Source organism: Oreochromis aureus, linkage group 16, assembly GCF_013358895.1.
Source record: "Oreochromis aureus strain Israel breed Guangdong linkage group 16, ZZ_aureus, whole genome shotgun sequence".
NCBI lineage: Eukaryota > Metazoa > Chordata > Actinopteri > Cichliformes > Cichlidae > Oreochromis > Oreochromis aureus.
Genome location: NC_052957.1, coordinates 14,593,113 through 14,618,592, shown reverse-complemented (window position 1 = coordinate 14,618,592; position 25,480 = coordinate 14,593,113). Strand labels below are relative to the sequence as shown.

The 25,480-nt window shown below is 41.6% G+C and overlaps 1 protein-coding gene across 4 annotated transcripts in view; it reads right to left on the bottom strand.

Annotated features, from left to right (window-relative positions):
- Positions 1 to 25,480, bottom strand: part of fmnl2a (formin-like 2a) — a 52,565-nt gene that overhangs the window by 15,593 nt on the left and 11,492 nt on the right. For all 4 annotated transcript variants that reach the window (XM_031743121.2, XM_031743122.2, XM_031743120.2 and 1 more), the window contains exons 2-8: positions 19,803 to 19,886; positions 16,444 to 16,524; positions 11,058 to 11,134; positions 6,124 to 6,207; positions 4,375 to 4,530; positions 1,025 to 1,133; positions 757 to 833 (exon numbers count right to left, since the gene is read on the bottom strand). In XM_031743121.2, coding sequence (XP_031598981.2) covers positions 757 to 833; positions 1,025 to 1,133; positions 4,375 to 4,530; positions 6,124 to 6,207; positions 11,058 to 11,134; positions 16,444 to 16,524; positions 19,803 to 19,886 — 668 coding nt within the window. The remainder of the gene's footprint in view (positions 1 to 756; positions 834 to 1,024; positions 1,134 to 4,374; positions 4,531 to 6,123; positions 6,208 to 11,057; positions 11,135 to 16,443; positions 16,525 to 19,802; positions 19,887 to 25,480) is intronic.

The window sequence follows — 25,480 nt, the reverse complement described above, 5'->3', positions numbered from 1 at the left end:
AGAAAAGCAGGAGATAACCGCAGAGGAAACAAAGCGGAAAACTGTGTAATTTAGGATCATCTCGCTACTGAAACGTCTGCATAGGACAGATCATAAACAGCAACCACTGTCACAGCGAAACAAATTTTCATTGTGTATTCATTAGTTTAACCTCTTGACAGTCAAAAGCCCAGAGTTAAAAGGGGGTTAAAGGGCAGGTATAAAAAAATGAATACTTCTTGGCCTGATTCATGTGAGTTTATTAAAGTGCACAGACACTGAAAGTGCCAGCTCATCCCGTCTCCAGTTCATTCACGCGGGATTTCTATGTCTGGATGAGACGAAATGTGACAGGTGATGCAAAGTGGTTCCACATCCACTTTAAGAAAATCCTTAAACCCTGGGGCATGAAGTGAAAACACGACCACACACACACACACACACACACACAGAGTGCTCCTCGTAGCCATCTCAGTGAGCAGCTGCCAGTGTGGTGGACTGTGCCAGCGGTGCCTTGACCCATCTGTCAAGATGAATGTGCCTCTGAGCAACAAGGGCTCCCACTCTCAGACTGTGCAGGTGCACAAAATCTAGCGTTTGTGCTTTTATGGATGTGGGTCCAAGTTGGTAAAACATAAAACCGATCTTATTGAATCTTTTATCCGACAGCTCTTTTTTTATTTGAAAAAAGAAACTTGAGATTTTGTTCTTTATTTACTTACCTTTTCATTTTTGGTTCCTTTTTTGTTTTGCTTTTCAATCTTTGGTCGAACTTACCTCGGGTTTTTGTTGTTGAGGCTTAGTGCAATTTCATTCACAGCATGAGGGTGTGACATGACCATGTTGAAGCCATACTGGAAGATGAAAGACAGAGACAAAGCAGTTCATTAACAGAGAAGATGAGACACAGAATAAGCAAGATGGGACTCGTAACAATAAAAACAACTTAGAAAACTGAATTTAGCTTAACAAAATGTGGCTCAGCTCAGAGAGACGTGCAGTCTGTGTGGACTGGATGGTCCCTGCAGAGGCCTTGGGGGCTGACCTGGTAGTTCATGATAGCACGCAGGCACATGATGCAGACGTGGACATCATCTTTTTTGCAGACCAGTCTGGAGTTTTTCAGCGTTCTCCGGCTGGGCAATGTGTTGAAACTAATAAATAGAGATCAGAAGTCAGTATTAAAGGGAATAAAGCTATAGAATAAAATGTTAAGCCTATGTGACTGAACAAAAGAGTTCATAAGAACTGGATAAACAAGATAACAGATGCCATTTGTAAACAAGCCCTCATTGCACACCATCTTCTCCACATAATGAGGCTGTTAAACTGCCAGGGCACCTTATATTAACACACACAAAGGCCATAAAATCTACAACCGAGCACAGGGCCACCGGATGCCTCCTTTCAATTGTTTCAACAGACCTTCACGGAGATATCACTTACAGCTAACACAACAGCAGCCAGTCATTTGCATGCAGCACAGTGATTGTGCAGCTTTATCTGGACAAAAACAAGGCCTCTGCTCCTGGTGCAGCTCCCACACTAAAACAGAAATGCTAGAGCAGCAGTCTAACTGAATAATATGCAAAAAGAGTCGGAGAAAAGGAGTTCATTTTCAGACTTATCACGAGGTACAATTACCAAACCCAAGTTCTGGGGAAAAAATGTGTCTTCGGGCTACTGACAGACATGCCAATTCGTGTCATCACCCATGCCTGTAGGCGTGACTTCTCTGTGAGTCAAAACACAGTGTGTGAGTGTGCATGTGTGTTTGTCTGAAAAGGAACGGAGCTTTCAAGGGAGAGGCAGCGGTTTGAGGATGAAGACGGCTCTAAATTTGCAGTAAAATGAGCTAGAAAATGAAGTTGAGGCATGATTTTTCCTGCTTACACAAGTATACACATTTGCTATGTGAGTATTTCTGCATATTGCATTCAGTAAAGTGCAGCATTAAAATAAATAAATAAACAAATGAAGTAGATAAACAAGGCTTTTCCTGACAGAACAGGAGCACCTGCTTCAAACTGCAGAAATAATCTTCCATCCAGGGGTTTTTCCACTCCTGATTAGGCAACATCCAGGAAATGACTAATCAGCGCTTTTTAATCTCAAACCAGTGAATAGATACATTATTATGTAACACCAACAACATGAGGGAGAAGTTTGAGAGAAAAAACACAAAGAAGAAGGGAGACAAGGAAAGAAAAAAGAAAATTACATAATGAAAAGAAGGTAGAAAAGATACAGAAGAAACAGAAGAAGAAGGAGGAACAAGAAGAAAACATGAAGGAACAAGAAAGAAGATGAAGAAGGAGGGGACAAGGGAGAAGAAAGATGAGACAAAGAACGAGAAGAAGCAAAAAATAGAGGAGAAGAAGAACAAAGAAGTAGATGAAGCAGAGGTAGAAGAACAAGAAAAAGCAGAAGAACGGGAAGAAGGAAAAGGAGACACAGAGTGAAGCAAATAGAACACCAAAAAAACCTAAATGTAATTTAGCTAAGAGAACATCAATCACTACAGCTCTATTTACAAGCTATCAATAACAGCTCTAACACGGCTACATGTGACTAGCTAACTCTTCAGACATACCGTCTTAATTGAGAACACTTTGGACAGCTCAGTGCACTCGGTGTCCTTCAAGTTGGCAGTTTCAAGAAGACATATAGATAAGACTTAATGTGGGATCTAACAGTTTCTCAGTATTTATCATTCTACTTCAAAGCCAGTCTAAAAAGCATAAGGGAAAATATTCTGTATAATGGACAAAATCGATATTATTAGGAATTATAAAACCACTTGAAGGCCCAAGCAAAAGCTTCATAATTCATTTGCCATTTAAAAAAAATAGAAAACAGAAAAAAAGCAACCAAAATACAGAAGCTTGTTAGAAGCTACTTATTCTACTCATACTGGTTGTAGCCTAGTGCTGAGCTTTTAATGGTTGTTGTAGAAACTAGGCTAACGTCTGCACAGAATGGCATTTAGGGAGCCACACAAGCAGCACACAGACACACAGGCAGGAACAATGAGTGCAGTAAAACCCATTTGCTCCAAGGAAAGGAGAATTCAGTCACAAGCGCAGGAGGGGGGTGGGCAGGCAGTACAAATAATTCACATCCCCGACACAGACAGCGGGACAAATAAACTGGGCAGCTCTAGCAGGGAGGTAGAAAGTACAATGAGGCCGGGGATTGTGCGTGGACGTCCATGTGCATCTCTGCTCGCAGCATTATAAGTGCATTTGTTTCTCTAGAAGGGACGGGGATGCTGGGGTTAGAGCCGAAGAAAGCTCACTCTGAGCCAGCAGAGCGAAACTGAGACCTGCCTGCTGTCGAAGACTGGCAGACAAAAGAGCAGATGACTATAGGAGGGTGGGGGGGGCATTAGGACAGAACAGAAAAGACAGTCAGCCTCACTGAAGATGCATGCTCAAGAGTGATGTCACATCTGGGGCCAGCAGATGTGTAGGTGAGGTGACATGACATGGGAATGTGAAGTTATTTATGGGACAATAGTGATATTTGACAGTCATTTAAATATCAGTAAAGCATGGATGAAATATGTGCAAGTAACAATAAAACGAGACCTCATCATGTGGTCTGTCTACAACTTCCACATTTAGCAAATTAGCATCTAAATTCCTGGTGAAAAATGTGCAAAAGCCAAAACACCAAGTCAGTTTGTATGGTCTGCATTTCTTCCATCGCATCTATTTACATATTTATCAAGAAAACACTGCTACTTTGTGACACCCCACAACAGAAAAAACAACAAAAAGTGGCTGACTTGATTATCATTTAAGGATCTCGTATTAAAAAGACATGTGCTTCCATGAATCAATAGTGCTCTTTGTGTGCAGTGTGTTCAAGTTAACCTCTTCAGACTAAAGGCTTAGAGGCCACAGAAGTCAGCAGGAGTGCTGTACCAAAACATTAATGGAATGACGGGCAAGATTAGAGAAATAATGCACATTTAATAGGATTTAAGCACCTATATTGGCATGGGTTTGTAAATAAACTGCCCTGAAATCCTCTACACACTGGATTTTGAGTGAAAAGGGTCTGTTTGGTGTTTATAAAAACCTAAACAATAAAACCTAACGAAACCCTATTTCCATAAGAAGATCTGTCACATGAGAAATTACTGTTACTCATGTAATCACAGATTATCACAGTCAAAAAATCCAGGCAAATGGTACTTCCCCCCTGCACATATCTTAAGCCATTTAAAGACTTACAGACCTCATGACTACACAAAGGACGTGGCTGAGGCATCATATGAAATGTGTGACTTCTCAAAATAATCACTATTCCCCGGCCACACAAACCTAACTGTTAAAACTGGCTAGTCATTTCGTCAGTCAGAGAGGACAGTTTGTGTGTGTGCTGTACCGTAACGTGGAATGTCGCCCGACTCGGGTGATACCGTTCCCAGTGATGGGAGATGGTAGGGTGCTTCCTCCATGGAGGTCTTCTATAGAGCGGCTCCAGGGCTTAGACTTATCCATCGCAGCCTCTGGGTTGTTCTCCAGGCACTCGCCATCGAAACTGTTGTAACAAGGAACATCAGCGTTTACTCGGATTGCTTTACATCTGATGCTGTTTACAGGCTGTGAACAACAGGTCATCTGATTTATAAGACTGCAATGCCAACGCAATGCAATCAATCTGAATCAGTCTGTGGCGATAAGTGCAACTTCTCTGCAAAGCATCTGTTAGCAATAATGACTCAACTCAACTGGCTGCCAACTAGTTGTATTCTGGTTGTTCCTGTGTCATTTTGTAGTTAAACACCATCCTGTAGCAGCTAAGTCATTTGGGGAAGAATTTTTGCTTCAAAATTACAAGGTTATGGCTGGACTCTGAATGTGAATTTTAATGTGAATTTTTCTGTATGTAGACAGCAACTGATTTGTGAGTTTCAGCAATTACAGCTAATTGCTGCATTATCACAAACAGAATGTAATTGTTAGCTTGAACCCATCCTGTGACTGGATGGGTTCAAGTGACTATCAGTCATTTGAAAACTGCGATTTTTTCCTTGGTGTGACTGTAGCATGAAATTGTTATTTCCTACTACTACAACCAAATCAATACATGGTGTATTTTTTTTGTTTAACCATGCTTTTAAAATACATTACAACTATGCTCTGCAAAGTGTATGAATTAGCCTATTGCTATCATGTTATGAGCAATGTACATGTAGTCATGAGCATATTTCCTAAAACAAAAATATAATTTTTTTCTAGATGTGGGTGTAAATACACTGAGGAGTACAGCGAGAAAAACGGGCAGTAAATTTTGAAGCAGTGGCATTAATAGGAAGTGAAAAATGCTAATAATTAGCCAGACTCTTGCTAAGCTAATCGAATAATGCTAGGCTAGCCAGCAGATTTTAAAAAAAGCCACACTGACCACCCGATAACAGATGAGGAATTCATTAGTAAACCACAAACCCTGCTTCTGCCTATTACATATTCAAACATAACATATGCAATCTTATTATCTTATATATTAGGGCTAATTATAATTATATATGAGGCTAATTCTTTTAAAAGTAAAAAAGTGTTCAACTCCATGTTTTTAAAAAAAGTAACAAATGTTTTAAAGGGTTTTTGTGTTAGACATGATCCTGTATATTAGAAAGGAAGCTCATGTTTTGTTGTACTTGGCGCAAACTATGGAAAGCTGCTTGTTAAATCATACCTTTTATGATCTATTTCAGTTTTTAGACTGGTCCTTTGACTTTAATTTGCTGCTGCAGTGGTACTGTGTAAACACAATTTTACGGCTAACCATTCATAATTTCGACAGACTATAATAACATACGGTGAAGTGGAGTGGTGAATTAAAAATTTAACTGTGTGGCACTCTGGCCCTGAACAGCGACTCTGTGAGTGACTAATAACCACACTGTCAATCCATGAATAGAAGCATATGGTTAGTATAACACACAGTGCCTATGTGTCAGCACCGGGCATCGAGTGACTCAGTGTTTCTAACAACCGTGCAGCAGCGACGGTGGTGCTGGCGCTGTGTGGAGATGCATCAGCGGTTGTGCAGAATAGCATCGTTGTGTTGATTATGAGTTCTGCATATAGACCATTGTGGTGCAAAGAGAAAGAGCTGCTAGAGACTTACGTGACAGCATACTGTGCGAAAGAAAGATAGTCCACCAGCACATCCAGGCCTTTGTTCTCTTCATTTAGGAATTCTCGTACCCACCTGAAGAGAAGAGGAAACTATTAAACTAGGAACACTTCAAATGTGTTTGATTAATTGACAGTTACAAATCAGGCAAGTTAAAGCAGGACTTTTCAGAAACATGACAGTTGTGAGTCTAAACTCTAAAATAAAAAGATGGAAAGGGAAAGTAATACATTGCTTTTTAAGAGTACACAGTATTTTAAAAATGTTTATTATCGAGTGCTCTCCATAATGTTTAGCACAAAAACACAATTTTTGTAGTTTTGCCTCTGCACACAGTGGTAAATCAAAGAATCAGTATGTGATTGAAGTGCAGACTTTGGGCTTTAATTCAAGGGGTTTTACAAATATTACACACATTTTCATTCACCCCATTTTCAAAGGTTTAAAATTAATGGGAAGGACTAACATAAATGTGAAGACTCTTTTTAACCATTTAAAGCCTGAACCATTAAATAATTGCGAGAAAATTCAAATATTTTATTGAACCATATGACAATATTAATTCGCATATATGAGTTTTATTTGTATCATTTTACTACATCTGGCATTTTTTTCCATTTATTGCTTAAAAAATACAATTTTTGTGCAATTCTTTCAGGTTTCAGGTTGCGTGAGAAAAAAATATCACACTGATTATGTAATAGCTGAAAAAATGCACACAAAAAAAAACCCAGGTACCAAATAAATACTTTAAAAAACTTGACACCCAGTGTCTGCCCGAAGTCTAGAACTCACGGACACCAGTTGATGCTTGTCTGTGGGTCTCTCTGCATTCAGTTTTGTACTTAGTAATGGAAAAGCATGCTCTGTTCAGTTGAGATCAGCCAACTGACCATTGAAAAGTAATCTGTCTGGTACAAAAAAGTCTGAGCTGTTTTGCAGCATTTGGCTGAATCTGAGCAGAGTTTAGTTCCGTGTACTTCAGAGTTCATCCTGCTTCTTCTATCAGCAGTCATATCATCACTAAGCACTAGTGGCCTGGTTCCACTGGCAGCCATACATGCCCATAATCGCATAACACTGCCTCCACCATGTTAGATGTAATATCTGTTCTCTCCTTCTCTACACTTTTCTCTTCCTGTCATTCTGATACAAACTTGTTGGTTAACCTTGTTTTATCTGTCTGAATAATTCTTTTTCTGAACTCTGAAGGCTCTTTTGGATGTTTCCTTGCAAAGTCTAATCTGACCTTCCTCCTCTTGAGTATAATCAGTGGTTTACAACACAAACTCTATACTATATTTCCATTCATGAAGGCGTCCCTTGATTGCAGACCTTGACAATGACACGCCTACCTCCTCGAGAGTGTCCTTGACTTGGTTAGATGTTGTAAAGGTTCTTTTTTTAAGCATAGAAATAATTCTGTCATCATGCACTTTAGCTGTCTTCTTTGGTCTTTCAGGTGTTTTGGTGTTGCTCCCTGATAGATTTATTTGGGTTTTTCTGCCTAATTTTGGCCTTACTCATTTGCAACAACATCTCTTTGTGCCTCATATTTGAAATCAAATCTTTGTCCCGAACATTATGTATAACATGTTATGTGCAATTAGTTTTTTCTAAACACTCTTCCCGGGCTGTAAACTGGCCTTGGTAGATGTTTTCAGATTATTCACCCTGTCTCCCTCCTTTGCAGAGAAGAATTGCATTGACCATTTCAAAGCTTCCTGGCTCAGAGGAACAAACGTGTTCACAAATACGCAAATAGACTTTCATTATTAATCTTTTATGTATTTATTTCTCTATCGCTCAGACACACTGATAAAGACAAAGCTGAAGAATGATCAAAAGCCCTTTATCGCCTGCCTTACAGGCACTACAGTGGGCCACCCATCCAGCGCTTCGCCCGCTTTCTAGTTTTTTATTCTGCACAGAAAAGCTGAGCTTTTCACAGGAAAGCTCCCACCACCTTTGGTATGTGCTGCTCTCCTTTCGTATTTATAAGCACAGTTAGCTGAATCACAGAGGATCTTTATTTAATCGCGTCTTGTGGAGGTGCCGTTTCGTTTTATTGGTCCCACAACTGCTTCGATGGGGCTGATTGCTCAGCGATTAAATAAATTTGTAGGGCATAAACATAATGACACAGGCAGGGTTCAGAGTGGTAGCGGACTGATGAAAGCTAAACTGCTTTAAAAATCCACTAGCTGCTTCTTTATTAGCTCCCCTGTGGTGTAACTACATAGGACTGAAAGAGACTAACAAGATTGTCCAGTGAAGTAGTGCCTAGTGGGGTCGGTGGTGGTTTAAGTAGGCTCAGGGGTGTGGTCTCATAGTAATTATTACCAAAGGACCCTAACTAACAATCCTCCATTCACTGCATGTTGATGACCAAGTCAGAAGCAGGCACACATCAGCCGTGCTTGTAAAGGGACAATCTGTCTATTATACACAGCCTGCATAATTAATATCTGTTTTAACCTCTGACACTGCGTTCCAACATCATCAGTCGCTTCTACCCTCCCAATCTCCCTTTCCCTGTCCTTTTGCTATTATGGTACCGCCTCATTGTTTAATCTAGATTAGTGAGACTATTTGTGTAATCTAGTTACCAACAATAAGGTTTCTAAAATAACTTAATCCTTGTAAACATAGCTTCAGCTCTGAAGGCGGACATCGTCTCTGGCTGTGGTTGGAACGTATTTTTGGTTTGACGAGCAGAATTTGACTATTGTGTAAACAGCGTGTAGGAGTGTGAGAGACAGCGTTGTCAGACACATGAGAAAACTTACGTGAGTGTCGCTGACATGGACACACTGAACTAAAACAATATGTGTGTGTGGGAGGCAGGAAAAGAGAAAACCAGAGAGACTGAGAGATGTAGTTTAGGATTTAGAGTATTGTTGCTGTTACAACAGCCTGTGGGCAGCGGATGTTCTCAGGGTTGCTTCATCCAATCCTCGACAGGGTGTCCATGTCTTCTGTGACCATCCAACCCACCATTCTGCTGTGAGCCGCTAGCTTTCATTATTCGTGCAGTAAATCCAGGTGCCTCATTCATAAACAGCACAGGTTTTCCACATGGTTATACTAAAAATACTCACATGTCTTAAGCACAGCCGTGAATCATTCTCCACTGAAGCCCACAATACTAGTTTTGGTCTCTATCGCATATTTACTATGTAATAACATGTAAACGGTGGTGTATTTATAGTGTAACCAATTTAAATTTTATTAAGGCTTAAAGTAGTGCATTATTAGAGACTTAGATACCACTTTTGGGTGACGAGCGGGTGCTGCAAGCTGACTGCAAGGCCTCACCTCAACAAACTGGAGTCACGGAAATGTACTTATCTTTTTTTCTCCTTTATTATCTTAAAGATTTTTAGTCATTTTTGCCTTTATTACATAGAAGACAGTAAAGTTCGGAGAAGAGGGGGGCACATAGCAAATGACCAAGGCGCATATTCAAACCCCGTGCCGCTGCACTGCAGCCATGCGGCACGTGGTCGCCTACTCTATTAAAATGGACTTTTCAGACATGTTTGTTGTGCTAATGCTTGTTACTATGTAATTATCTGACAGATAACATGGCTTGCTGTGCAGGTAATGGTACTAACAAACCATCCAAAAAGTTTGGTCTCCAGTGTTTGAGAGTGAAATTCTTATATTTTCTCTGCAGTCTAATTCAATCAGACACAAAAAACAATCCACAGGTGAACTTGTGTTTTTAATAGGAAAGCAAAGCGACTGGGAATCTGTCTCTTTAAAAGAAAAACTTTGAGCTCCATTCAAATTCAGGTCTGTGTGTTCTATTGTGCAGAAGAGTGGGTCTGCTCTAGCTCTGCATATTTCTGCACAATTTTCCCTCTTCCAAACTTTCACCCTTCAGCAATAACCAACGATCAAGCATCCTTATCATTTACACTCACTTTATGCTAGTATTTTCAAAGAGGAAGCAGTGCTCTTGTAACGCTCCCTTTAAAGTACATTTCAAAGGATAGCTGCTTTCGGCTGCTTCCTTGCCACAAGGGGTCGCCACACCAGGTAGCGCTGCATGTTTGAGTTGACAGATTTACACCAGCTGCTGTTCCTGATGCAACCCGAAAGGGGATTTGTATGATCATACCTAATTACAAGAGCCTCTAATCCTTGTTTTGGTTGTTATTTGTTTCTCTAGTACTGCATTAATAACCTCTTAATTCTTTTAACCAAGCAAAGAATATTTGCTGCTTAACTGACAAGCAAAAGAAAATTAAACTGTAATTTTTTTTGTGTCTTTCTAAGTGTTTGCACCATCTTCATTTATTTAAGTAGTAATGGAAGTCTCCTGAATCCAGCATGTCCCAGAATTCAGTGGGACTCATTAATGTCGAGCAGGCCATCGTTATCCTTATACAGGGTCTCTAGTTAGTGACTCAGGCTCTGATCTTCAGCAAGACAAAACACTGAGACCTTGTATGACTCTCACCGAGATATTGATCTTGCCTCGAGGCTAAACATACGGCACTGAATCAATAACAGCTGCAGCCAGTCGAGGCTTGTTACCCTGGAATACCAGAAAATGCAGATGAATGCATCAGTGTTTTATCTGTTACAACATCAGTATCTCTTTAGCAACCGTATCAATACGTCTCCAGAATCGCAGACTGGCGAGCAACTATTGCAAGAGAAATGTGTTTCCCCTCCAGACGTTTTGTGTCAGCTGCCCCGAACAATCAATTGATTCATCTTTTCTTCGTCGCCACATGGCTTTCGATGTAATATTAGGTCAGAGCACAGATAGGAATGGGGGATGGTGGTGGTTAGTGTCAGTGTCTGCGTCTCCGGGTGTCTGGAATGCCAGACTTTTCCCCTTAAATCTAATATAGGCAGGTCGCGGACATGCAAAGCTACACAAGCCTCGCGCACTTTCTGCGGTGACTCACCCTATATGATTGGTCCGTAACGAAATTTCCAGTTCTCTCAGGACTTGGGTGGACTCCTGTACTCGTCGTCTGAATTTCTGAAGGAGGAAAGAAAGTGGGGGAGGTAAAGTTTCATCATACTCCTGTAAATCAACATGTGGTAGCACAGAGATATTTTGGCTGGAGAAAGCTTTGTTTCTGACAGAAAGGTCAGACAAACAGACAGAAGGAACCACACTGGCATTTGGATATAAAAGCAGGCAGCCTGTGCACTGATTACAAAATAAAAGAATGAAAGATGAGATGGAGCTGTTCCCATAGGTTTCTAAATGATGCTTTTATTTGCCAGTAACCAATAAAGAGGCTAAACAAGAAGGCCGGCTGAGTCATTGGAAACTGTGAAAGTGCATGAGTTGGATTTTTTTTTTTTTTTTTTATCCACTTATGTTGCTTCTGTTTGCTCATGTTGGTTCTGTAAATAGCAATAATCCCTCCTGGAAGCGGCATGATAAAATCAAGTCACCTAATTGGTTACCTCTCAAGCCTGGCCAGGAGCAGCAGCAGCTACATAAACACAATTGTACACACACACACACACACACACACACATTCTCAACCCCGTTACTGTGGCTACAGATAGAAGACAGCACGCATGAAGCTGTGAACTAACTAGTGAGGGAAAGAGAAACGAGAGAACAGAGAAGATAAGCGGGTTCCTCTTTTCTTTCATCCTCTAACGGGAGGTGTTCTGCAAAACCAAAACCAAAAAGGCCCTTCAGGCTGTTATACAATCACAGGAACAAAACAAGAGAAGTGAGTGACCGGTGATGATCAAACAGCCTCACAGTGCAACAGGAGGGCGGGGGGGATGCCTGATCAGAGAGAGGGAGAGAGAGAGAGGGGGAGAGTAAAAGTGTTACATCAGAGGAGCGAGGAGGAGAGGAGGGGAGAAAATTGATTGTATAATAGAGCACTGGCACTGGAGTTTGAAACACAGCGTGTCATAAGGTGAAAACACCATCTCATATCCTGTTGCCGTCTTGTTAATAAAAACTTCAGAAGAGCGTAATCGGAGCAGTGCTTGAAATCAGGCAATTTCCAGTGTTGCAAAGAGCTCGTGAAGTATCACCAAACACAAACGCTTGACTGCAAGTTTAAGTTTTGGAGGGAGGAAAAAATGTTAGCACTTGCTCTAAGAGATGGAGAAAGATATTAAAAAAAATAAAGGACAGGAGAGGAAGATGAGAAAATAAGGACTGCTCAGCAAGGAAAATTTGATAAATTGGAAATTCAAGTTTCGGTAGATTATAAATGTTGCTTTAAATATCTTTTTTAATCAGTTATTGGATCGATACATTTTGTGACGAACTTACTTAAGTTGAATGACTTAAAAAAACAATTTAAAGTATATAACGTTTGTATTATTCGAACGTTGCATGAAAATGATCTGCAGTTTAGTGCAGGTTAAACTAGTTAGTTTCCAGTATTGTGATGGATTTTGCACTAATGCAGCATATTGGACTGTTACAGGGCAAAATGGGGTGTTTATGGTCGATGCTTGGTTACATCGAGGGTCGTTGAATTCAGTCAAATCCACAAAAAGCACACAGCAGCTGCACAGGTCAGCTGATCACATCCTGTATGCAGAAAAAACAAACCCAGTGCAGCTCACAAGCCAGTTTTTCAGTCTTATTTCTAAGTGATCACATTTTCCACCCTGCACTGCTACACTGGATATTACGGTACCCCCACCAGCCAAATCCCACTTTAACCCCTGGTCTTATAACACCCAGGTATATTCATGCTAATAGTTAGACGTGTAATCGTTTAGGTATTTTTCCTGACAAAACAGGATACTGTAAATTCTACTGTAGACTTTTCACGCTGTTTTATATTCAAGTTAAATTGAAGATAGTTCTGCATTAGTGCCGTCCTGTTTTTCCTGCTGTATATATATACAATATACTAAACATTGCCAGTGTTTCAAATAACGAGGTCAGCGGAAGTGCAGGCAATCCCCATGAGACTAAAGCAAATACAGTTTTTTCTGCTGTTCTCCATATGATGTCACTGAGAGCGGATATCCCTAATATGGTCATCTTGGGCCGATAGCTGTGGCTGAAAAGAGAGAAGAGAAGAGAAGAGAAGAGAAGAGAAGAGAAGAGAAGAGAAGAGAAGAGAAGAGAAGAGAAGAGAAGAGAAGAGAAGAGAAGTCCATCGAGGGTTGGAGGGCCTAGTCACTTTCCATGATGCGTTTGTATCAGGGAGGAAACGAAGCTCAGTCCCACGTTAACCTATTATTAACATTCACAAGAGCTGTTCCCATAGCTATGGCCTGTGTCTTTGGGCTTAGGCGGCGTGTGTCTGGAACATGAGGAGATGAGAAACAGAGTGTTTTTATTAGGGAGGAGTCGTTTGTGCGCTTGTGTGGAAAGCCGAGCAAATTTCGGGGGAACTGCGCAGGCTCTCGGAGCCCCCACCAAACACCCCGCACTCCACACTTTAAGTGCTACCAGCTGCAACACGGAGAGAGCAGGAAGAGAGAGGAGCAGACAGTGGGGAGGGAGGGTGAAGACGACATGAGGGGAAATGAGAAAAAGGAGGAGACGCGGAGGGAGAAGTGAAAGGGGAAAGTAAGCGCATGGAAAGCACTGAAACCAGGAGGGAGGGTAAAAAAAGGGAGTTTTTAGGGAAGTGTGAGCTCAGGAGGGGTCATCCTGGAAACAAATCAATAGCTGATACATTCTTGGGGACTAGTTGGACTGCAGCTCTTCCTCCTTGGCTGCCTATTGGTTGAGAGCTGCCCCGAGGAATGCACCGGAGCCTGCCTATGGAAAAGCAGAGGCAATGACCTCCAGCTCTCTCACAGTGGCACAAAGTGGCAATTGTTTGAGCTTGAAGAAAAGGGGGATGGAGCAGGAATGTAGAAAGAAGCCCATAACTCTTTCTTTTCCTCCACACTCTCTCGTGCTTCTTTCTCTCTCATTCACTGTCCATCTCTTTCAAATCCCCCCACACCCCTCCTTAACCCGCTCTATTATTCACTGTTTCTTGTTCCCTCCCTCGCCATTACCCGACTCACTTTCTGTTTTCGTTTGATTCCCCTGTGCCTGACCACTTGAGGTTTCCGATCAGGGCAAAGAACAGGCAAAGACTTTCCAAAATCCCACATGGCCCACTCAGCCTATGAGACTAATCGGTAAAAATATAATGGTAAATAAATAAAGAGAGGTTTGGACAAGTCTCTTTTAGATGTTGTTTTATTTAAAGGGGTTTAATATAGACCAGTTAGTCATGTAGAGACAGATGACTAAGATACAGAGAAAAGAAGGAGGATGCGACTTGAAGCAGCCCTGCTAGGCACCAACAACGAGTGTGCTGAGTGTTTAAACTGCAGGAGCTTTAAACACCAACTCCTTCAAGTATGGCACTGTGGAAAATTTGCTTAGTCACATTTTACGGGAGATTTGGAGGAGAAAGTTGAGACACCAAATTTAAAGCTGCAACTAGGAGGTGGACAGCTCAGCCACGCTTACAATTACACCTACTAGCACCACTAAAGCTCAATCAACAACATTGTTTTTGACACCTCAGCTTTAGGCGGATAAAAAAAAGTTAATTTGAGAGCTTAAAAAGTGCTGGTAGGTGGATTTTGTTACCTTCGGCCAGAACCAAGCTTATGCATTTCCCAGCAACTACAGCTAAACAGATTTATTACACACCTGAAAACATTCTTCCGGTTCTCTTATGAGATAAGAAATGTGAAAATTAAACACAGTGATAGCCAGTAACTACCTCATACTAGGCATTCATGTGTGAAAGCTTCAGCAGCATGTGTGGAGGAAGGGAAGAGGAGTACTTCTCCATCTATAGTTTCAGAGTTGGTGTCAGTTACCGAGGCAGATTTATACTAGCTGTCAACAAACCTGCACCTCTACCACTGACACAGCCTTTCAGTGTTTTGTCTATCATGTCTCCTTTGACATGCGTCACTTTCTTCGCGCTTCCTGCCTTTATCAGATCTTCTATAAGTGCAATCTCTCAGGCATTACATTAGCCATTAAAATCAGAGAGGTGTAGCAGTCTCCGTGTTGGTCGATACTCCAGACGACCTATCAGATCAGCTTAACTAGCGCTTTATCGTCACCATCTAACATGCTGCAAATACGGTTCTTTGTGCCAAAAAGCAAATAAAGTCCCAACCTGGCAAGGCCGAGAACTAGGAGTCAAACTGCTGAACTTATCATTGAAAAGCATATATTTTGCAGCCTAAGCCACCATCACCAGTCAGTCTTAACCTCAGTGGTTGTAAATTAAAGTAGCATTCAAAATGCTCTTAAAATTGGCAATCTGTGGGAGCCTTGATTGGCTCCTATTATTGAACTGTCAGCATTTCAACAATTTAGGTGTACTAGGAGACGCAGTATGTGCAGAGAAAACTTTTATCGCATTAATTTTATGTTCTTTCTCTTTAAAGATTATTGAAGCTACTCTTTCATTCCTGACTAAGCTGCATAATTTACCATTAGGAATCACTCCTCACTGTACCCATTAATAACACTGATTTTGGCTACACACGGAGAATGTGCTGTCTGGCATATTTTCTTACACCAATAAAACACTGCTGCTCCTCTTTTTACCTTAGTCATCACGGCTTTTGTTTGTGCTGCTAGCTAACCAGTTGTGCTTTAACATCCTAACTCCAGTCAATCCAAATTGAATTATTCAGCGATTTGTTGTTATTCTGGCAGAGTCTTCTGGTTAATTTGTTTATCACAGACGCCGGTCTCCCAACCTTCCCCCCACAGCTCGCTCAGCCAGGCCAAAAAGACTTCATTTTGGCAAACCCCTAAGAGCTGGCTGATACTTGTCTTCACGAAGCTCCTCCTTTTACTCCCTTCTCCCTTCCAAGCTGCCAGGAAAACAGCCAGAACTGGCTGCTCAGATGACATAAGGCCATCTTTATCATGTTGCTGGGACGGTCCTGATCTCTTCAGTTAGTCCCTGCTATGCTGCAAGGTGATGTGAGTGCAGCGCTTCATCTGACTGCGTCGCTCTGCATTCAAGTAGCTTGTTTCAAACTTTTTTTTCCATTGCTCTTTCTCGCAGTGCATGGTGAGTGCAGAGCATGCCCTCAGCCACAGAACAGCACCGCTAAGCATTGGCCAGTGGTTTTCTCAAACCCGGGCGGTTCCAGATAAACAACTGTCTCCTTTCTATCTAAGTCACTCTGATGCCCGTTTTGCAACTAGTTCCCAGGCTATCTCCTCCAGAACTCATGTGCACAATTTTTCCTCAGTTGTAGGGATATCCTGGACAAGAGATAGGGGGGTCAGAGGGGAAGGAAAAGCCACAGCACTGGAACGGCCAGTGGAACAGGGAAGCATGTTTTAGCAAGGCCGCTCACCTTTCTTGTGACCGCTGGATCTAGATAACTCCTCAGCTTTTGGAGGTACGTGTGAGGCGGGTTTTTCACTTGGAATCGCTCCTGTAAAAAGGAACAAAAAACAAAAATACTGAAATGAGCAGGGGTGGGAGGAAACAAGACGAGAGGAAGAGGAGAACAAGAGCACAGGCAGAAGCTAAACATCTGGACAGTTCTCGTGTAAAAATAGTGGAAGTTATATTCACAGTTTCACAGTTTTGTTTGACAGAGCCACTTTGTTCATTCAGATGACTGCACACACACACACACACACACACACACACACACACACACACACACACACACACACACACACACACACACACACACACACACACACACACACACACACACAACAGCCTCACAAGTCTGAACTCATGGCTAGTAAACAGCAACCAGCCTTTATATGCAAAACAAATTTCATTGATGATCTTGTCATTAATTTCAGTGTGCTATAAAGAGCTGCCTGCCTGGGAAATGTGGCCACACCTGGCTCCATGAATGTTTAAGTCTCCCAAGTTCAACTAGCAAGACTTTTGAGGCCAGACTATTGTGCTCTAAATATATACGATACAGCAGATTAGTGCTGGATTTGGATCAGTGTGTTGAGCAGGAAAGAGCGTTTGGATCAGGCTGAGTGCCGCATCGTAGCCCACACTGCATCAGTTTGAGACTGCAGGCCATATCACAGAAAGGAAAATGTGTTCTTCATGCAGTGTGGTCACATGTCTCCAGTGTTCTTCCTAATTTTGAATGCTCTGATCTTGTATAGTTTTATAGATCGGGAGGTGATGTAGACGGACTGCGAAACATCGCGTGTCCCCGGCGGCTCGTTTCACTTCCTAGCAAGAATATTTAACCAGAAAGAAAGAAAGAAAGTTACTATCCAGCGTCAGATTCCCCAAAAAGAGGAGTGAGAATTTACCAGGCAGTGAAAAGAACTTGATCTCCCAGTGGCTTTCCTCTAACGGACAGCCATATCTCTTCAAACAAATGTAAAAGGATACAGTGATTCTGATCTTGTTAAAGGTCAGCGACAGTTACAGGTTGGCAGTACACGTGTGCGAATTACTGGAACACATACACTTACGAACCTCCCTCACTCGTAACCAAAAAAAAAAAAAAAAAGAGTCATCCATATCACATGCTTTTATGCAAACAACTTCAAACTGTCAGCTTCATCAGCGCAGTATTTGCTGTGCCGCTTTTGTCACGAATCACATCCTGGAAAGGTGTCCACCCTCTGTACACAGATACAGAGAACGGATCGACAACATCACATTTGTCACTGCCACAGGGTCTGTCGCATAAAAACAGGAAAGACGAGAGAGCCGTCAGGAAAAAGAGCCGGCTCTCAGCGGACAGCAACATGCAGGCGGACAGCTCGAAAGTTTGGAAGCTCGAACTGGAGAGTCTGCAAAATAACGAGTGAAACGGTACGGTGCGAATCATGACGAGTGCAAAGACGTGTGAGGTGTGCAAATACCTCACAAATATAAAAGTGTGAATTTATAAAGACAGGTGAAATCACAGTGAGCAAATATGTTTGGTATGTAGAGGAACATAAGCGGGTTTCAACATGCTATGTGGCAATAAAGAGTCCAGAATAGCAGGTTTAAGTTAAGTTTGAGCAGTGAGCCTTACTTCCTGCTCTGCATCTGAGAAACCTTTTAAAATTAGAGTTGCCAAACAGTTGTTGTACTCTCACAGCAACTCATCTATATGAACAACGCCAACGCTCCGATGGCTAGAAATAGATCACAACCACAGGATCCGACTGGGAAGAGTTGATCGTACCGATCTCCCTCTTTGTACTCGGGATGTTTTAACCTTGTGTTCACCTCAAGAACAACCTCAGCATTTCATCAATATTTCATAAATCCTCCTAATTGCTGGAAAGAAAATGTTTAATATTTCAACCTCAGGCATCCGCAAGGGCTGTTTTCCAGAGGGGGTGTGTACCTGTCGTCTCTGCTTCTCTCTGTTGCCATGGTTACATTAAGGGCTTCACTGTAGCTATGACACAGAAAGTAACTTAGTCCCACAGCTGCCTGCAGTGTCATGGGTATAGGTTTATTTTGATAACAAAAAATGAATAAAGAACTGGAAGAACTGGGTTAGCAATATTCTTTGATGTCGACAGTAAAACTGAGGAAAATGCATTATTTCATTCTATAACTTCAACCTAATACCAAACAAAGTGTAGGAAAGAGATGGAGCATACTTTCAAATGACTGATGTCCACCTGTAGATTGTCTGAGCAGGTTAAGCTTCTAAATTTGGTTTTCCAAATGTAACCTTTCTCATAAGAGAGAATTATATAACTAGATGTTCCCACAGGATTGAAGAGTTACCATAGTAAATCTATATTTGGATGAATTTACAGTGGTTTTTTCCTTGCTAATTTCAGTACCACACAAATTCATTGCTGTAACTTTCCTGCACTGAAAATTAGAGTTTCCTTTCAGAACCGATTTTCTGGCTGGAAAAATTTCCACCATAGTTTTCCAGCCCAAAGCGGTCTGTCTCAAGGTTCCCATCCTCACAGAAAGGATAAGAAACTTTAAATTCGCAATATAAAACGCTTATTATGAACATGAACTGTGGCGAGCCTGTTCCCTTCTTCTGTGCGTGACCATCGAGAAGCCAAGACTGTCAGCAAAAATCACTGCGCGATGTTTTTGCTTCAATGAAAGCGACTATTTTCACTTCAGCTGTGACAGTTTGCAGTCAGCCCCATGAAGATCTCTGACTGCTGGTCAGCAGTCTGGTGGGTTCTCTCTGTTACAGTTCCTCTCAGGGTCAGTAGCTATCAATACAGTTTTTGGAGGGTGGTGGTCTTGATCTTGTCTCTGCTTTTCTCCTCTGTTCAAGGAGGCAGAAAAACTGTCTGGCACAGAGGTTGCGGACTGAGTGGAGCGCTCAGACCACAGCTCATTGCACAACGTGCACCCTCTGTTATTTCCTACACGCAGCACTGACGCCAATAAGAGGCTGAGTTTTTTTAACTAGCTAAGTGATATGCGCTCCCTGCTGTGCCGCTTAACACACTTGACCAAGGAAGCCAGGGTGGTGTGTAAAGATGGCAAAAGGCTTACTGGATAAAGGCAGGGCAATGGAGCATGGGTGTTGCGGTCACGACACACAGTGGGGTGGGACCTTCTCCTGGATTACATGCTCAGTTGACAGCCCAGACAGCACATATAACATCATTCTGTGTGAACCTTACCCAGATTGACTGTTTTCAGCATTTAAACTGATTTAGTAATTAAGCAGCTACAATTAATTAAATGTGACATCTACATCGGATCACATCATTTAGATGAGTGGCTGATGCTCACCTGATCGCAGATCAATTCCCACTTCTTTTCATTGTCATACTGCCGCAAGAGCCGCGCTTTGTCTGGAGGAAGATTCATTGAGTTCTGAAAGAGAGGGAAAGGTCACAGTTAATCAAAACGATGATCAATGTAATGAATAAATAGCATCATTAATCCCAAACATAAAATCAAACTAAGAAACCTATCATCATTGGTAAGATCCAAGCATCTATACACTATACTCTGCACCAACAACATCAGGGTGTCTGTGGCTTCCAAATAGAGTAATTAAGAGATTGCAAGCTTAATGGACCTCCGACCTAACAGCTGGTTACGCGCTCTCTCGTTGCTAAACATAGCAATGAGCAGACAACAGAAGAGTTACATTAGCCAAAGTGTGAGTGAGGATCATTGGGGAAAGGTCACCAAAAGTGTTTACGTGTGCTCTTCCCTCCTGTTCATTTGGGATGATCCAGCTGTAAATGAAACTGACCCCTCCCTGTTTCTACCGTTTGTTTTTTTAAAGGCATCTTAGAGGTTTCATAAAAATGGACCACAATATACAAACAGAAAACAAAAGGAAAGTTTAGAGAGAAACACAAAAAGTTCCACTTTGTTAAGAAGAAAATATTCTGTTCTGTAAACAAGATTGGACAAACAGTGCATAGAAAAAGATTTTCTATGATTAAAGAAATCTGACCATGAATTTGTTTTCCACCTACTTCAGCACTGAGGGACACTGTGGCCTTCACACTGTATATATGTGTGTGTGTGTGTGTTAGTTTGAGCCTGTTGCTAAGTAGAATTTTTTTACTTTTCTTACAAGATTTTTGCCATCAGTCTACAAATAAAATATCAAGTCTTCCACTAACCAAACAGCTGATGGTTTATCTGTCTTGCCGGATACAGGAATCTGCTGAGGCAGGACAGGAGTAACATCTAACCCTGCTTTCTAAGTTACTGCTATGACTCTTCAGCCAGTTATCCCAGGACAAGAAACGAAGGTGTGAGCACAGAAGTGAGTCTGAAGTAAAGGTGGATGCTCTGAACATCTTTCAGTATTTTGCTTTGAAACTTTTTTTTTAAAGCTGTTCCTCTTTGATGAGGTTAAGCAAGTGATTTCCTGTGAAGAGCCTGTTGTTCAGTCACACCTAATGTGACCCATGTGTTGGCGAACACATTAAGACTGAAAATAAGCTTCGATCGTGCAAAAAACCCCAACTCTTGCACAACTCTTTTTCTTTATCCGGTTTTACTTTATCGACATCTGCTTCATGTACGAACACCTCTGCAGCTGTCCAAAATGTTGCACTTTCCAGCATTATTCACCACACCCTTGTGTGGATTTAGAAAGGCTTCAAACAATTATCCAGCGCTCCCAGTATGCAGCGCAAAGAACATGGAAACACAAGTGCGACCCAGCTGGATACTGGTTAACCAGCTATTCTTATAGAAATAAAACAGAAACACATTAAAAGCACAAAAATAGCATAGAGGTGTATAGCTAAACTGAGTGTTTCTGCAGCTTTCGGTCATAGAGAATACACAATAATACATCTGTATAATAATACACAATACAGCTGTGTGAGAGAGAGCCATTCAGCAAAGAGCAGGGGAAAAAATTAGAAAACATAACCATTAGAGTTGAGGTTGTTTTTCCCATCCACACTGGTTGGGCTGCATCATCTATCAGAGCGGGTACCGCACTCAGCTTCTACTTTTCCTTCGCTGGATTTTCCAAAGAGCACGAGGGGGGGTGAGAGGAAGATGGATAAGAAATATCTCGAGATCAGACCCAACTCCATGAGTGAGTAACACGATAATCGAGTCAGACCTGCTCTTAGAGCTATTGTTTTGTTGTTTTAGAATTTGCTTGAGATTTTTTTGCATAATAAAGTGTGGCAAGCCTATTCGTCTTTATCACCATTTTAATTATGAAATAGTCCATTTATAAAGAGAACAATCAATGCGATGCCGGGATCGGGCTTAGGCACATCTTTGGATTTTACTACAGCTATCGAGAGGAAGGCTAATATACATAAAATAAAGCTCATCCTAATAAAAACATAATATCTAAGCCAGTTTTTTGGACCTTTTTTTTAATTCCATTATGTTTATTAGGTCATGTTTTCCCCCCACATATTCTTGTGCTTCAGAATAGTAAGTGATGAGCTGAACTGATCCCAGTAGACCTATAAAATGAATAGAAATCCAACTGACAGCTCAGTACTGTGCAAGAATCTTGCGCCACCCATTATTTTTTTTGTTTTGCCTCCTAGAACAGCGGTCCCCAACCTTTTTTGCGCCACGGACCGGTTTATGCCCGACAATATTTTCACGGACCGGCCTTGAAGGTGTCGCGGATAAATACAACAAAATAAAACTAGTACCGGTACCGAAAAAAAGATTTATTCATAACACACGTGAAAAGACCCAGGAAAACCGAGTTAACAATAAAAACGATAACAGAATAATGCTGAAAACCGATAAAAACCCTGAAAACCATACATTTCACACCTGAGCCTCAACTCTCGCGGCCCGGTACCAAACGACTCACGGACCGGTACCGGTCCGAGGCCCGGGGGTTGGGGACCGCTGTCCTAGAAGACAGACTTCAGTCAGCAGTGTTGGGGATCTTCTGGAAACTGATGGAAATATGAACATAGAAAAGTATCCTCAGAGTCTGATCCACCAAGTATCATCATCTGGAAAGCTTTTGATTTTTTAGCCAAACATTGATCCCAAACAGTGTCAGTGCAGTGAAAACACACCTGGATAGAACAAACACGCAGTGAAACACTATCAGCCGTGGATTGGCCTCCCCAGATCATGGACCTCAACATTACTGAAACAACGTGTAATCATCTTGGTGACGAATGGAACGAAAGGCAGCCAACATCCAAAGCTCTGAATGTCCTTTAAGAAGCCTGGAGAACTATTCCTGAAGATGACTTAAATAAATTACAAGAAAGCTTGTGTAAGAGAGTTCAGGCGGTGTTGAAGAATAAATGTGGTCATACTAGATAGTGACTTTCAAACTTGCTCGAATTGCACAAACTATTTTCTCTTATATACTGTTATACACTCTTATATAAATTGTTCACCCCTTTCCCATTTTCCTGGCAAAATAGTAAAAAAAAATTTGGGGTGGCTAATGGATATGGTAAAAACTCAGGTTGTAGCCTGTAGAGATTTCCCTAAAGGAAATTGAATTAGTATTCTGCCGAAGCTTTGAGTCGAATGATGGCTGCTGTGCTGACTGCAGGGAATTGGGAGTCATAAGGGTTCTATTGACTCACTCTGGCTGCTGACCAGATGACTAGGCTTTGTATCCATTCGTCTTCCCTAAACACATTAAAATACAATCTGACGCCTGAGCGGACGGTCACATTAAGTGACAGAAAACCGCCGGCGGGTTTACTATGTTACACACAGAAGTGGTTTTACATTTTGGAGAGAGAAACCTGAAGGAGGGTAGACTTTTACTTCTAAACGTCTACCTTGTTTTGTTTGGAATTAAGAGTACCTTTGGCCTGGGTGCTTGTGTGGCTTGGGTGGTTTGCTGAGTCGCTGTGGGTGCACTGAACTGCTTGGTGAGGCTCCAACTAAAGCAAAAGACCACTTCTACCAGCCTTCATTTCATCCCACTGCTAATGAGCTGTGACAAGCACTCAGCTCACTGGGTTACCCCATGTCTACAACCACACTGGTATCTGTGCAACTGTGTTATTAATGGGGTGCAGCTGAGGAGGGTTGGGCAGCTTTTAACCAACACCTGATGGCAGACCACCCTGACGAATACACACCTAAATTTAACTGGTTAGTAAAACAGGAAGGGCATAACAGAAATTTGAGACACAGGCAAACATGCTAAAAGGATGCACTCATTCATGCTGAAAATTGATAATAATCTGATATAAAATGGTGGCAAAGCCATTTTAAGTATTGATAAAGCAGATGCGTGCAACCAGTGCAGCTGCAAGGAAGTTTAAATCCTGAAAAAGCACAATGAAAAGGATTTAGTCAACAAGACAATCCTGTTGGGAGACACTGACAAAGCATCGGAGACTCCCTCCAGACAGCAACAAAACACAAACGACAAGAGGGAAAAAAAAAAATAGTGGAATTCACTGTGCTGGACGACCATCCCCTCTCAGCGAAATGTGGGGTTTCAATGCTCTCCAGCCTCCCTTCATGCTGCCAAAGTCACATTTCATCTCCAAAGCAGCTGTCCCACATCTGTACAGTTACTGAGTGAGTTCCTTTAGAAACAAAAATGACCTGAAAGCTGTAGCCTGAACATGAATCCAGGTCATTAATAACTGTCAGTACTGTGGAGACAACGAGCCAGTATGTCGTGCTAAACTATGCCATATTTACTCAGATATAGGGGGCCAGTTTTAGTGTAGCTCAACTTTAACAGTTGCCACTAATAACTTTATGTCAATGTTTAACTCACATCAGGTCTTAAGGTTCTTAAGGTTCATAAATATAGAACTTATTAGAGCCCACGTATCCTATCATTATCCAGCTTAAGTCATAAAAGAAGTAAAAATAGACTGCTGGCTCAAAGCCCACCAACCACCACTACCTACCAGGAGGTCTGCTCAGGCACAGCCTTCACAGCACAGCTGGCTAGAAAAGCAAACACACAGCCCACATGAAGAACCTGCTTCAGTCAGTAATGCTGCTACAAGATCTAAACTATATTGACACAACTGGCTAACTAACTACTTGCTTTGGAACGTGTCTAAAATGTAGTGTTTTGCACCTTTAGGTGTGCAAACACACACACACACAAACAAAACACATCTAACCAGGTCAATCATTTTTATTTCCATTTTCTTAAAACACCCTGCAGGCCTTCAAATTTGTCACAGAACACACTAAGAGTAAAACATATACTGTAAAGTATACATAAACAAATAGTTATAAACTGTATAATGTCTTTGATGGTAACTGCAGTTGAAACATAGATCGGGGATTAAGGAGAATCACTTGAATTTTCTGTGACAGCCAACAACAAAAAAAATGATAAAGCACCAATTTTACATCAGATAGAATCCACAACCACATGTTCACATCATCACTCCACATGCTGCCTGCTGTGATCTCACATACCAAGCAATTTTGGCTTGAGCGAATGCAAACAAAAGAGCTCGATCCAACTAGGAAAGTCGAGAAACCCTGGTAGACCACCTATTAAAGAAAACATCCACTTTCAGAACATGCTCCGCTGCGTTTACTTGTGTTTACTACACAACAACACGAGACAGAACCTGACAAAAGTGTGCAGTACATCACCTCACTGTCACCAGCTCTCCTCTCAGATATCTTTCAGCGCAGTAATTGGTTTCTCCTTGAGGATTTGGGTTGCCATGAGTTGGTAGCACACCCACGCTCCCCTCTTTCTTCCTCTGTGTCTACCTTCTCCCTGCTAACGCACCACAATCCAGAAGAACTTAAATCTCTGTGTTCAAACCAACAGATGCAGCATAACTGTTTTGTCAGCATTAATGAAACCAATGACCTTAATAGAAGACGCGTCTTTCTGCTGTAAACAACCAATTTGCATCATTCAAAGCCACGTTCCGACCTCTAATCAATTTCTTTTCTCTAAAACGTCTCACTTGTCTTTTTAATTGAACATACTGATGCCACGCTGCGTGCCACAACAAGAAAACCTCACATTGCATCAG